Source organism: Molothrus aeneus, assembly GCF_037042795.1.
Source record: "Molothrus aeneus isolate 106 chromosome Z unlocalized genomic scaffold, BPBGC_Maene_1.0 scaffold_33, whole genome shotgun sequence".
Classification (NCBI taxonomy): Eukaryota; Metazoa; Chordata; class Aves; order Passeriformes; family Icteridae; genus Molothrus; species Molothrus aeneus.
This window is the reverse complement of record NW_027098761.1, coordinates 1,373,388-1,387,332: the sequence shown is the minus strand read 5'-3', so window position 1 is coordinate 1,387,332 and position 13,945 is coordinate 1,373,388. Positions and strand designations below refer to the sequence as shown.

Below are 13,945 nucleotides of genomic sequence, written 5' to 3'. Positions count from 1 at the left end.
TATAAAAGGGGAATGCCGGGAGAGACTTCACATAGTCGACGAGAAAAAGCTTTATATCCAATTAATCACCTTACAGTGCCAAAGAATTCAGAGATTCCTGTAATTCTGAATCATTTTCTCTCGTTGAATTCAGCAGATGAGACGCACCTGCCTGGAGCCAAGGTCTGGATATGGGACCTTGCCACCAAGAAGTGGGAGGGCCCGTGCCACCTTATGGCCTGAGGCCGCGGGTATGCATATGTCTCCACAGGTACCGGGGTACGATGGATACCTGCAAGGAGTGTTCACCCTGACTTGCAACATCAGAAACAGAATGTGGCCAGCAGGCAACCTTCAAGCAGTGGCCAAAGTGCTGACCATCGATCATCAGTCTGTGAATGATGATCAAGACACCGACCGTCAACAAGCTGAGCCCTCTACAAGTGGGGAATGAACATTTTCTCTTTTCTTTGTTTCCAGAAACAGATTGTTGACGAGTTAGACTCCCAGTGTTATCAGCAGATTAACAATGTTGCTATACTAAAAGTTGGTAACTGACTTTTACAATTAATAGTTAAAGTTTATGGAATGTAATAGAATAAGTATGAGATCTCTTTGACCATTCTGAGCCAATATCTGATTGAGGTTTTGAACGATAACTGATAAAGCTCTGGAGCTGTGTTTATTCTCTTTCCTGCAAGGGATCGCACAGGATCAAACAAACACCGCCTCCTCCTCTAAACAAAAAGGGGGAATTGTGAATATCCTCAGTTCAGTCGAAGAAAGAACAGAGGTAATTTCTCCCAGGCCAAGCCTGGGAAAAGAATTAAAACAATTATTATCTCTCCTTCTGTAACCATTGTTTATAGGTATAGTTCTCCAGAGTGTGCTATTCATAGTACACCAATAGTGTGAGAGGTTTTTACTTTGAGACCAACCAAGTCTCGCCTTAGTGAGTCACATTATAAAAGACACACTCCCTTGATTCAATTGCCTTCTGATTCAGCGTCTGAAGACTGGAGTCTTTCATTCCATCTCTGACTCAACAGCATCAGTGAATTATTCTACTCATTCATCAGGAGGTTGCTGAGGCAGCAGCAATGCAGTTCAATATCAAAGATTTGTTATTGTTTAGGCCACATTATGAAATCTCTTGATTATCCATGTGCAGCATGATTTATTCCTTTGGCTAATATTTGTGCTCTTGGTAAGCAGCTATGGATTGTAGGAGACATTTTAGATCACAGACTCTATAGTTTCCATCTAGGAAAAGTAATATTAAAAAGCTTTCATATTCTCCACATTTTGTTATTTTAAGCCATCTAAACCAAGAATTGCTTTTGCCTAAGTTTTTGTCTTTGCTCTTCTGGGCTGCTCCAGGATTGTATCTGAAGGCTCATCAAATCTGTGATAACCAGGTATCTAGAATTTAGATATCTATAGTTTAGAATATCTAAATATTCTATAATTTAAAACCAGATACCTAGAATTTATCTGTAGTCTCAGCACAGCTGTCTAATATTGTTTTAAATGCAAAATGTCCACAATATGACCAAGACCTGCAGAAAATGCCCTTTGGGACATGCAAAGAAAAATGTCATATACCATTAAAATTGATAACAAACACTCTTAGGCAGCTACAGAAAGTCTCTATAGTAGGACTGCATCTTCTTTGCATTCCTTATTTCCCCCATCCCTTATTTCCACAGGTGTATTGTAGTTAGAGATTTAATCATTTCAGGCTGTACTTTAGTCTCCCATGTACCTGTGCCTCCATGGGAGCTTGTTTAGATAGATAGATGGATAGATACAGATATAGATATATAGATTTATACACATCTACATCTAGAGATTAGATACAGCTATAGATATAGATATCTATCTATATAGATATGTAGATGTCTAGATATATGGATATATGAAAATCTAGCTCAGTTCGGAGGCATGAGGGTCTGCAGGAGATGTTGGCAGCTGCAGATGTGCTCAGCTGGCACTTCTGCTCTTAATTCTCAAGACAAACCCAAGAGGCTTTGTTGAAGAGGTCTCCATTGGTGGGAAAGCAGCTTCATGAAGGGCACTGACTTTAGGAGTCTGACTTTTGAAACAAATTAATCCCTTTGCTGAATGGCTGTGATATTTAGCAGGTATGAATGGTTATAGTGAAACTCACTTAAGGAGAGGGTCACACACGTATGTGACGTAGCAATAAAAAACCAAAAAAACCACACAGTTGGGGTGCACTTTTTGACTCTTCACTGTGAGCTGTCAGCACTTTTGTCCCTACTCATGTGACTGCTAGAAGAATAGAAAGGAGAACAGCAAATTCCATTTTAAGAGTGCTGTGAAATACCAAACTAAGACTAATAGCAGAGGAATGATTGTGATTTATAAGCATGTATCTTGTTTTTATTGGAGGAAACAGACTGATTACAAAGGATACGAAGTTCAGTTTAATGTTTTCTCTGGGATCTTTTCACAAAGTTAATTATTTCCAATTTGCATTTTCCAACCCACTGCAGTGAGCAAGAATGCTTTCACTGATCTGAACTGACCTAACTTTTTGTCATAGTAGAAAGCACTTATGCATGGATATTTATTAAAGATGTCCTAGCCAATCTTGTCTTTTTTTGCATTTATTCTGGTGTTTCTACTGTTCCTTTCAGTCAGCGACTAACCAGCAGACTTCAGATAGCTTCAGAAATTGCTTGACATGGCTTGACATGATTTGATTCTGCCTGTGTTTAACATCACTCTTCAGACAGTACTAGGTGTACTTCATGCTTTTCTTACTTTCTTTGTACAGTCCTACTTAAAAATAAATGGCGGAAAAATACATGAAAACTTATACAACTTGAAATAAAAGTTTTGGAGTCATAGCCATTCAGTGTATAAGATAGGTTAAAATCTGTATTATGTGTTTCTGTGCTTTTTATTCTCAGCTCTAAGCTACGTTTCTTTTTGATCCCTATATTGCTTCACTGCCTTCTCTGAAGTGCAGCTTTCTCAGGCAGGTCTAGGGAATTCCCTGTTGTAAACACTATTTTTCTCTTTGGAAAACCAACATTTTTTCTTACCCATAAATCACAGATCAAGCCAGGAGAGGATGTTTTTCCAATATCCCTTAACTGCTTTATTAAACACTGCTCAGAGTATGGAAGCATTACCATCTAACACATGAAATGCAAATTGGTCGCTTCAGGCTTTACTCATGATGCAGTTCTTGAGGCATAGAGAGGGATTATCCACCAGTTCCTGAGGAAAGCAGTTCTTGACCATACGAACTGCCAGACCAAACAGCACCGAGTAAAATCATGTTCTCCTCTGTGTTTGCTACATCTGCTTCCCTGGAAGACACAAAGTAAAAACTGATCTTTGAAGAGTTAGGTTTTAATAGAATTGAAGAGTTGTTCCTACTGCCTATTACTACTTTTGCCCGTCCCTTCAGGATGGTAAGAGGAACAACTTGGAGCGACTGAGAGCATTCAGCTGTTTATTGCAACTTGCAGAATGAGTTGGGAGATGAGAGAGCAAGTGTGTTTATGTACATATTTGTGTATGGGGTTTAGTTACATAGATTGATATCTGTATAGGTAGAGGCCTCTTTTTAACCTGTTTCTCTGCTCTGCTTCCTCCCTCCCTTCCTGCTTTTCCCCCGGTGCCCCCTGTGTCCCCTGTCCCTGTGCTGGGTCCCAGCTGGCGGCCGGGCCGGGCGGAGCAGCACTTCCAGCCCCGGCTGTCCCTGGAGCGGTGGGAGCTGCCGCTGGCCCCAGGCACTGTCCCCTGAGGAGCTGCAGAAGGACGGTGAGACAGAGGGGGCTTATGAGAAAAAGTGAGGGGAGAGAAAGAGGGAAAAAATTCTCGAGACCAGTGTCTCTGCTAGCAAAAGGCAGGATTTCTCTGTTAACATTACAAAACAAACAAGCTCCAGTTGCTGTGAAATTCCTCCAAGACAGTCTGTAATTTACAAGGTTGTGAGGGAGGAAAAGAACAGTGAGAATTCTAGTGGTTCTGAAGAAGTTAACATATTACATACTAATCCCCCTACTTTACCTTCTTTTGATTCAGAAAATAATTGAAAAAGACTGACCGATTGGGGTAAGGTGAGATGTAAAGTCGTACAAGATAAAACCATCTCCCAAGTGATCCCAACTTATTACCCCCAGGGGCACGATGCAAACTAACAAATTCCAAATTAATTTATTTTTAAAAAAACTTTTACCATGAATACACTCGCACAGGAAATGTATTCACAACAAAAACAAGATTTTTTCATTATAGGCAAGGACAGTAATAAAATTCTTGGACTTTCGATTTTTCCAACTGTTGTCTCAGCAAATTATAATGAAGAGCTGATGATTTCAGCTCTTACTTACAATGCTCCAATGGTAATTGTACCAAAACCAGCAATAGCTATCACTAGTACATTACCAGTGAATAGAAATAAGTAAGATGTATGCTGAAAGTTCTTTTGAGAGTTTTAAGAGTTCTGGACCGATGCCTAATGTCCTTTGGATAAAACATGTCAGCAATGAAGGGCCAGAGCTGACATGGAGTCTTACACACCTTGGTCAAGCCATTCGTATTGCAGGTATGCTGGACACAGGGGCAGACATCACTGTGATTTCTTGTGCATCCCGGCTGTGCAATTGGAATTTGGTGACAGCCATGGGTGCTCTCACAGGAAGTGGAGGAGCTATCTTGTGTCTGCAGAGTGAACTCATGATTACTGTTCTAGGTCCCAAGGCAAGGACGGCAACCATCCGTCCCTTCGTGGTGCAGAAGCCCATCACAGTGCGGGGGAGAGATGTGTTGTCCCAGTGGGGAGCAAAGATAGAAGTGGATTTTTGACAAAAACCACAGCAACGCCTGCCACTCTGAAATTACCATGGAAAACCAATCAGCCAATTTGGATTGATCAATGGTCTCTTGAGCAGAAAAAAATTGAATATTCTCAAAAAATTAGTAAGTGAACAACTACAAAAAGACCACATCAAACCTACAAAGAGTCCCTGGAATTGCCCAGTTTTTGTCATTCATAAGAAGACTTAATGATTCCCAGAGATTGCTCCACGAGCTGAGGAAGATCAACAAGATCATAGAGGACATGGGGCCTCTGCAACCTGGACTTCCCTCTCTTTTGATGATTCGACAAGACTGGCCTCTTGTTGTCATCTCTGGATGCTGACAGAGGGAGAAACAGACAACTTTCCCAGGCATTGTCCTAGGGAAGTTGTGAGAATGCTCAGAGAAAGAATGAAAACAATTCTTATCTTAATCTCTGCACCTGGTATTTGTGAACACGTGGAATGTTTGTACATGTTTATGGAAAGATATTTTTCCAGAAGATGTTGTTCCTCATTAACCAGTGGTGTGAGGGGCGTTCAAGTTCTGGGTGAACGATCTTGCCCCTAAATATGTGAAGTTCCTAATAAATCTTGCTTTATGCTCTCTGATCCTAGGAGTCAATGTCACCTTTCTTCATCCCTTCCTAACTCAACAGCGACAGTGTACCACAGCAAAACCCAGTCTTAAGTAAGAACTGTGTGTAAGATTTCATGATGTCAAGTTTATTGATTTGAGTATAATGCAAATACTAATAGAATAAGGGGTGGATAATGTCTTAGGTTGGAAAATGTGTCTGGGAGTATGTATTCTATTGCTGTCTGTTAGAGATTGGGCAATTATCTTCTGCTGATTGGGCCACCTGTTAAAACCAGGTGGGGCAGTTTTCTTCATCTCTTCCACAACCAATCCTCCCTCCAGAAAATATCTTCTGTTAGTGGGCCACTGAATCTCACTGCATGACTGAAAAAATTGCATCATCCCACTGGGAGATGCTCTACCCAGGGGAAGGACCCAAGCATTCCTACCTGGATATAACCTGCAACACCACGGCAGCCTTTTCTCACTAGATTCCCAGAAGAGCAGCTTTCTTTCAGCAGATTTCCAGAAGAAGACCAAGCGCATCTACACCACCACTGCACCTTCAGAGGAAGACTGCACCCTTCTCCAGGATCACTGCTTGAAAAGAAGCACATCTGCCACTCCAAGAAAGCTACAGCCACCATGTATTTTTGGACTGCTCCCAACACCCCAACCAACACAGTGTCAGGGCATATTCTGACTCTGTCAGTAGTTTGTTTTTGTACTAGTGCATTTGTATTTTAATTTTCCTAATAAAGAACTACTATTCCTACTCCCATGTCTTTGCCTGAGAGCCCCTTAATTTCAAACTGATAATTCAGAGAGAGGGAGTTTGCATTTTCCATTTCAAGGGAGGCTCCTTCCTTCCTTAGCAGACACCTGTCTTTTCAAACCAAAAGACAAGGCCATGACATTCCACAAGAGGAATCACTGGTGTACATATCATGGACCTCTCCCAATCCTATTAAAGTATTGAAATCCTGGTTTAGAATAGACAGATATGAAACAACTATGAGAGACAGAGACTAAAATGGCTTGTGATTGATTTATTTTTTTTAGGAATGGGGAAAACTACCCAAAAGGTGTTGTTTTATAACATTTTAAAATATACTACATAAAAATTAAAAACTGCAATAAAAAGAGTTCTATAAATAAGTGCTTTTTAATTAGAAACACAGAAATGTGAAGATATGAATGACATTTTCATAAAAATATGAAATTACAAAACAATATATAAAGTGAACTACAATACAAAGGTAGGGAAGAGTGTACTTTATTTAGATCTTCTTGCATTGCTGGAGTATTTTCCTTCTGAAGAGAAGCTAGTATTTCAATGAAGAACTCTCTCACATCTGATAATTAAATGTCCTTCTTTCTTCTAGTGCTGGGTAAGACATCCCGGCTGAAAGGAGCTACTGAAGGCAAAGAACTGGTTCTGCGTGGTCTGAAACTGAAGGATGAAGAGCCAGTACCAGCTCTGTTTCCTGTCAGACAGGAGGCCATGTTGCTTGAAGGCAGGGTAAAAGCTCTGTTTCGTCTGGTGTGGGAGGATGCATCCATGGATGGCCCACTATTGGTTCTGGTTGGTATCAGGTTGATGGCTGGTTCCATTGATGACCCAAAACCTGTTGTGCGTGGCATGGCACGGAGGCTGCGTTGGTGTCAGATGCGCTGTAGGGTCTGGCCGGTAGCACAACGGGAGGAACGCTGGTGTCAGACACAGTATGGACTCTGTGTCTAGGCACTCTCCGCTGTGCTGGGGTTAACAAAAGGATAAAAAACAAATCAGGAGAGAATCTATGTTTGCTGTCAAATGCTGCTCACAAGGGCACGTACGTGAAGTACTTAGAAATGTTTGCTCCTTAAATGCTTCTTTGAAACACATGGCACCTGATTATTAGATATAAATATTTAATAGACAAAGGACATTAGCACAAGTATCCTGCCCCATAAATTGGTGGTATAGCACTTTAAATAAAAGTGCTACAAGTACTCACTTCAAGACATCTTTTACCTCTCATCATATTAACTCCAAAGCTGTGTTTTTTATTCAAGGAAAGAAACTTATTCTGAATGTTAATGGTTTATAACAGAAAGAAAGGAAAAAGCCTTTGGCTCTTAAAAAGAAAGCAAGAAAGCAAGCAAGCAAGAAAGAAATTAAAATAAGTTAGAAAAGAAAAAATTCAAAAAGAAGACTTACCAGCAGGAGCAGAAGTAGCAGGTGTACGGGGTGCTCTGGGTCCAAAGCTCACCTGAAACATATCTGTTCAGAGATAATAAATTTACTTCAGAGAAGGTAAATTTTAAAAGCAAGGAAATGCACAGAACTGAAATGGTTGTGTTTGCAAGAGAAGATGATTAAAAAACGTTAATGGTATAAAACATAATGAAAGGAAGAATCATTTTGCAAAAAAAGAGAAGAGAAAATAAGAAAAAAATTTAAAAAGTCAAAAAACCACCCACCCACTACTGCTACTCTATAAAAGCAAAAAAACCGTAACAAGCAAACAACTGAAAAAAAACCCCAAACCAAAAATAGCCAAGCAATTGGGCACCAATAGGAAGAACCACAGTAGTAATTTTTATCCCTGTGTTAGCTTTCACCACCCCTTTCTCTCCTGAGAAATGTCTCAGAATATTTCTGTTAGCAATAGTTTTAGTGCTCCATTATGTTTCCAATTAAGGATTGTTGTATTTGCCTGCAGAAGCTGTGCAGCATGAAGGGAGATGCTGGCTAGGAAGCCACAGCCCAGGGACTCCAAGTGTTTGACAAGCAGACTTAGCATCATGAGCTTGTGCTGGTGCAGGTGGTGTACGAGCAGCTTGGGCTGAAACAGGAAACTGAAAAGAGGCTGTTCAGAGAAAATAAATAAATAATTACTTCAGAGGAGGTAGATTTTTAAAAGCAAGGAAATGTACAGAATTGAAATATTTATCGTTGCAAGAAATGGCTCTTTCAAAATGTCTGCAATAGTGTTATTGGTCCATGATGTTTACAATCAAGTATTGTTGTATTTGTCTGCAGAAGTTGCGCAGCATGAAGGAAGATGCTGGCAAAGATCCTACCTCCAAATGACTATCATTTCTTGACAAGCAGACTTCCCATCAGGATCAGGAGTACGAGGTGAAATGGGTCCTTGGGTATGAAGACAAGCTGAAATGAGTCTGTGTAGAGCAAGTAAATGTACTTCAGGGAAGGTGAATTTTAAAAATATGGAAATGCATGGAACTGAAATGGTTATGTTTGCAAGGGAAGGCTATTACAATGATTTATCACATCAAGAAAATAAATGCCTTCAGTAAAAAAAAAAAGTTAAAAGCGGAAATAATTTTAAAAAAGAAAAAAATTAACCCCTAACACCAAACCACCCAGTGGAACCACTCCCCAAAACCAAAGAACCCAACCAACCAACCAAATCCAAACTGAAAACAAAAATTTTGCATGCAGTCGAGAACCAAAAGAAAAATCCCACAAGTGATTTTAATCCCTGTGTTAGGTTTCACCATCCCCATTCTCTCCTTTAAAAACTCGCACATTTCTGTTAGCACTCGTTTTATTGCTCCATTATGTTTAAAATCAAGGATTGTTGTATTTACCTACAGGATCTGTTCAGCATGAAGGGAGATGCTGCCTAGAAAGCCACATCCAAGAAATTATCATTTCTTGAAAAGCAGACTTAGCATCAGAAGTAGGAGCAGCAGGTGTACTGGCTGCTTGGGATGAAATTGGAGGCTGAAAATTACCTGTTGAGTAAAAGTAAGTTTTAAAAAACAAGGAAATACTCAGAACTGAAATGCTTATGGTTGAAAGGAAAGGCTATTACAAAAATGTTAATGGTTTAAAACAGAAAGAAAGGAAAAAGGATTTGGTTAAAAACAATGCAATTAAAAGAAATCATAAAAGAAAAAAAATCAAAAATAAAACACCGCCCACCCACAAGGACCACTTTGAAAAACCAAAAAGAATCCAACCAACCATGTAGCTAAACCCAGACTAATATAAACAATATCTAAGCAAATAAAAGACCCATAGGAAAAAGAAATCCTCCAGCGTTAATTTTAATCCCTGTGTTAGCCTCCAACATCCCTGTTCTCATCTTTAAAAAGTATTACACCATTTCTGTTTGCATTAGGTTTAACGCTCCATTGTGTTTATAATTAAGTGTTGCAGGATTGGCCTCCAGAAGCTGTGCAGCATGAAGGGAGATGCTGGCTAGGAACTCACATCCCAGTGACTAAAATTGCTTGAAAAAGAGACTTTAGAGAAGGAGCAGGAGCAGGACAAACAAGAGGTGTACGAGCTGCTTGGGGTGAAACACGAGGCTGAATATTATCTCTTGTGGAAAAATAGGATTTACAAACCAAGGAAATGCACCGATTGGAAATGGTTATGGTTGAAAAAAAAGCCTATTGCAGAATATGAATAGTTTGTAACAGAAATAAAGGAAAACCAATTTTGCAACTAAAAAAAAAAGAACGAAAGCAAGCATGCAATTAAAAGAAGTAATAAAAGAAAAAAAATCAAAATGCAAACACCCACACATCCACATCAACCACTCCCCATGGATGTGGGCTCTGAACCCACATCCAAATGACAATAATTTCTTCACCAGCAGACTTATAATCAATAGCAGGAGTAAGATCATTAGGTGAAATAGGCCCTTGGGGACGCTGTGAGGAGTCTGTCCAGAGAAAGTGAATTTGCTTCAGATATGGTAAATTTTAAAAAGCAAGGAGATGTAAGGAATGGAAATGGTTTTAGTTGGAAGGAAAGACAATGTTGGGTCCAGAGACAGTACAGGTTCTCTAGGATGACACACCGGCAAATACGTTGCTTCCAGACGCAGTACAGTATCTGCTGGGTGAGTGGCCTTCAGATGCAGTACAGTATCTGCTGGGTGAGTCGCCTTCAGATGCTGGACACAACACTCAAGGTGTGGCCTCACCAGTGCTGAGTATAGGGCAAGGATGACCTCCCTGCCCCTGTTGGCCACACCATTCCTGCTCCAGGCCAGGATGCTATTGGCTTTCTTGGCCACCAGGGCACACTGCTGGCTCATGTTCAGCCAGTGTCAAACAGTAACCCCAAGTCCTTTTCTGCCTGGGCACTGTCCAGCCGCACCATCCCCAGCCCATAACATTGCAGGGGGTTATTGTGGCCAAAATGCAGGACTCAGCACTTGGATTTATTAAACTTCACCTTGTTAGACTCTGCCCATCCATCCAGCCATTCCAGATCTCTCTGCAGAGCCCTCCTACCCTCCAACAGATCAACACACACTCCCAGCTTAGTGTCGTCTGCAAACTTACTCATGAAAGACTCAGTCCCCTCATCCATGGCATCAGTGAAGATACTGAACAGAGCTGGCCCAGCACAGAGCCCTGAGGGACACCCCTGGTGCCCGGCTGCCAGCTGGATGCAGCACTGTTCACCACCACTCTCTGGCCCGGCCATCCAGCCAGCTCTGAACCCAGCACAGAGTGCTCCTGCCCAAGCCGTGGGCTGCAGCTTTTCCAGGAGTGTGCTGTTGGAGACAGTGCCAAAGGCCTTGCTGGAGTCCAGGCACACACCATCAACAGCCTTTTCTGCATCGACCAGGTGGGTCACTTGCTCATAAAGAGAGACCAGGTTGGTCAAACATGACCTACCCCTCCTAAACTCCTGCTGGCTCGCTCTGATACCCTGGCCATCCTGTAAGCGCTGTGTGATGACACTGCATATAAACTCTTCAGTCCCCCTTACTGGGGACTGAGGTCAGGCTGACTGGCTATCATTAACAGGATCCTCCTTTCCACCCTTTTTATCAATGGGTGTCACATCGGCCAGCTTCCAGTCTTCTGGAACCTCACCAGTGAGCCGGGACTGTTGGGAAATGATGGAGAGCAGCTTCGCAATCTCATCTGCCTGCTCTCTCATCACCCTGGGATGGATCCCATCTGAACCCATGGATTTGTGAAGGTCCAAGCAGCTCAGCAGTTCTCTGACTGCCTCCTCTTGCATAATGGGGGGACCATTCTGCTCCCCAATATCATCGAGCAACCCAAGAGGACAGTTGTCCTGAAGGCAAGCCTTCCCACTAAAATCTGAGGCAAAGAAGGTGTTAAGCACCTCTGCCTTCTCCTCATCTGCAGCTACTAAGTTCCCTTCTGCATCCAATAAACAACAAAGGTTGATCTTACTCTTCTTTTACCATTTACCAAATGATCTTTTACCATTAATCTATTTACAAAAGCATTTTTTATTATTCTTTACAAAGGTCAACACTTTAAGTTCAAACTGAGCTTTGGCCTCTCTAATTTTTTCCTACGTGCTCTAGCAGCCCCCTTAAATACTTCCTGAGAGACCTGACTCTCCTTCCAAAGAGAATACATCCTTTATTTTATTCCTAAGTTCCTCCAAAATCTCCTTGCCCATCCAGGCTGGACGTTTGCCTCATCGACTCATCTTTCGGCACACAGGGACAGTCTGTTTCTGTGCCCTCAAGATCTCTGTTCTGAAGGTCACCCACCCTTCCTGAACTCCTTTGTTTTTAAAGGCTGCTTCCCAAGGAACTCTCTGAATAAGTGTCCTGAACAGGACAAAGTCTGCCCTCCAGAAGTCACATGTGAAAGTCTTATTAATGTTCCTCTTGATTTAACCAAATATAGAAAATGTTACAATTTTATTATCACTGCAGCCTAAGTGACTTCCAAGCACCACATCTCCCACCAGTCCGTCTCTATTTGCAAATAACAGATCTAACATTGTCCCTCCCCTGGTGGGCTCACCCACCAGCTGTGACAAAAAGTTGTCCTCTGCAAACTCTAAAAATTTCCTGGACTGCCTTTTTTCAGCTGTGTTGAGTTCCCAAAAAATGTCCGGCAGGTTGAAATTGCCAGCAAGAAAAATGGCTGATGATCCAGAAACATTCTCTAGCTGTTTATAGAATGAATTGTCCACCATTTCTTCCTGGTTGCGTGGACAAGAACAGACTCCCAGTAGGATGTCAGCCTTGTTGGCCTATATATTCCCTAATATAAAGGGCCACCCCTCCACCTCTTCTCCCTTTCCTGTCTCTCCTGAAGGACTTGGAGCCATCCAGTGCAGCACTCCAGCCACGTGAGTCGTGCCACCACATTTCTGTCATGGCAATGACATCATAGCTTTGCTGCTGTACCGTGGCCTCCAGCTCTTGTTTGTAACCTGTGCTGCGTGTATTGGTATACCTGCACCTCAGCTGGGCTGCTGATTTCACTCCTGTCTCAGGCTTACCACCCTTGGGCCTGCTTCCAGACAGCCCAGATGCATCCCCTTTCCCCTTCAGACCTAGTTCCATGTCCTTTCAACAAGTTCTGCCAGTTCCTGAGCTAAAAACCTTCTGTCCTTAACAGAGAGACGGAGCCCATCTGGTTCCAGTAGAGCAGGTGCTGTAAAAGTTGCCCCATGATCAAAGAACCCCAAATTCTGCCGATGACACCAACCTTTGAGACACTTGTTGATAATGTGAGCTCTCCTATTCTTTCACTGTTTTTCTCAGCCACCAAAGGAACTGAGGAAAAGACTACCTGTACCCCTGTCCTATCAACCACTTGTCCCAGTGCCCTCAAGTCCCTTTTAATTGTCCTGACACTCCTCTTTGCAATCTCATCACTGCCAGCCTGGAATATCTGCAGCGGGTAATAATCAGAGGGCTGAATCAGCCCAGGAAGCCCCTCAGTGATATCCCAGGCCCCAGGGAGGCAGCAGACCTCTCTGTGGGGTGGGTCCTGTTGACATGTGGGGCCCTCTGTTCCCCTCAGAAGGGAGCCATCCACTACGAGTACCCTTCTTTTTTTCCTGATGTTAGAGGTGGTAATCCTTCTCACAGATGAGTCATAACTGGGAGGCTCACTGGGCAGATAATTTTCTTCTAAATCATCTGGTTGACTCTCTAGATGGAGGGGTTCAAATCTATTCTGAAGTGGCACCTGACTTGGGGATGGGGGTCGGGAGGAATTTTTATTATTACCTCCTCAAGTAGGTACCCATTTCCAGTCCCCTTCACCTCTCAGGTGTCCTTCTATTGTCTGACAGTGAGAGGCATGGGAGTCCTCTGACTCTTGGTGGGCTTCCCTCAAGGATGGAAGGGCAAATCCACCAATCTATTTCCCTTTCACTTTCCCTGATACTCCTTAGTCTTTCAACTTCCTCTCTAAGCTCAACCACCAGAGAAAGGAGATTGTTCACCTGTTCACACTGCAGGCAGGTTTGCTCCACAACGCCCCCTGAAACTGCTACTAAGCTCAAACAGTCCGCACAGGAATGGGTCTGGACCGATGTAACCTTTTTGGAGGGTTCCGTTTGATTATGTACACTTGTACTAACTACAGTTTTCAATTGCATAAAAACCATTACTAACACAAACCCCAAAAACCACCAACCAACAGAAACACTGCAAACAACACACAGCAAACCTTGCGGGCAAGAAAAGCTGCAACCCTGCCTGCTTGCCCTGCCTGCGCCAACTGCTACGCAAACTGCTGTGCCACACCCTCAGAGAATAAAAATTCATACTAGTAATTT

At 42.3% G+C, this 13,945-nt stretch overlaps 1 protein-coding gene across 1 annotated transcript in view; it reads left to right on the top strand.

The window, feature by feature from the left end:
* The first annotated feature begins 232 nt into the window (after nucleotides 1-232).
* Nucleotides 233-13,945, top strand: part of LOC136569476 (serine/threonine-protein kinase PAK 3-like) — an 86,079-nt gene continuing 72,366 nt past the window's right edge. Inside the window, exons 1-2 of the mRNA XM_066569870.1 lie at nucleotides 233-422; nucleotides 4,715-4,770. Of these exons, the coding sequence (XP_066425967.1) occupies nucleotides 233-422; nucleotides 4,715-4,770 (246 nt within the window). The remainder of the gene's footprint in view (nucleotides 423-4,714; nucleotides 4,771-13,945) is intronic.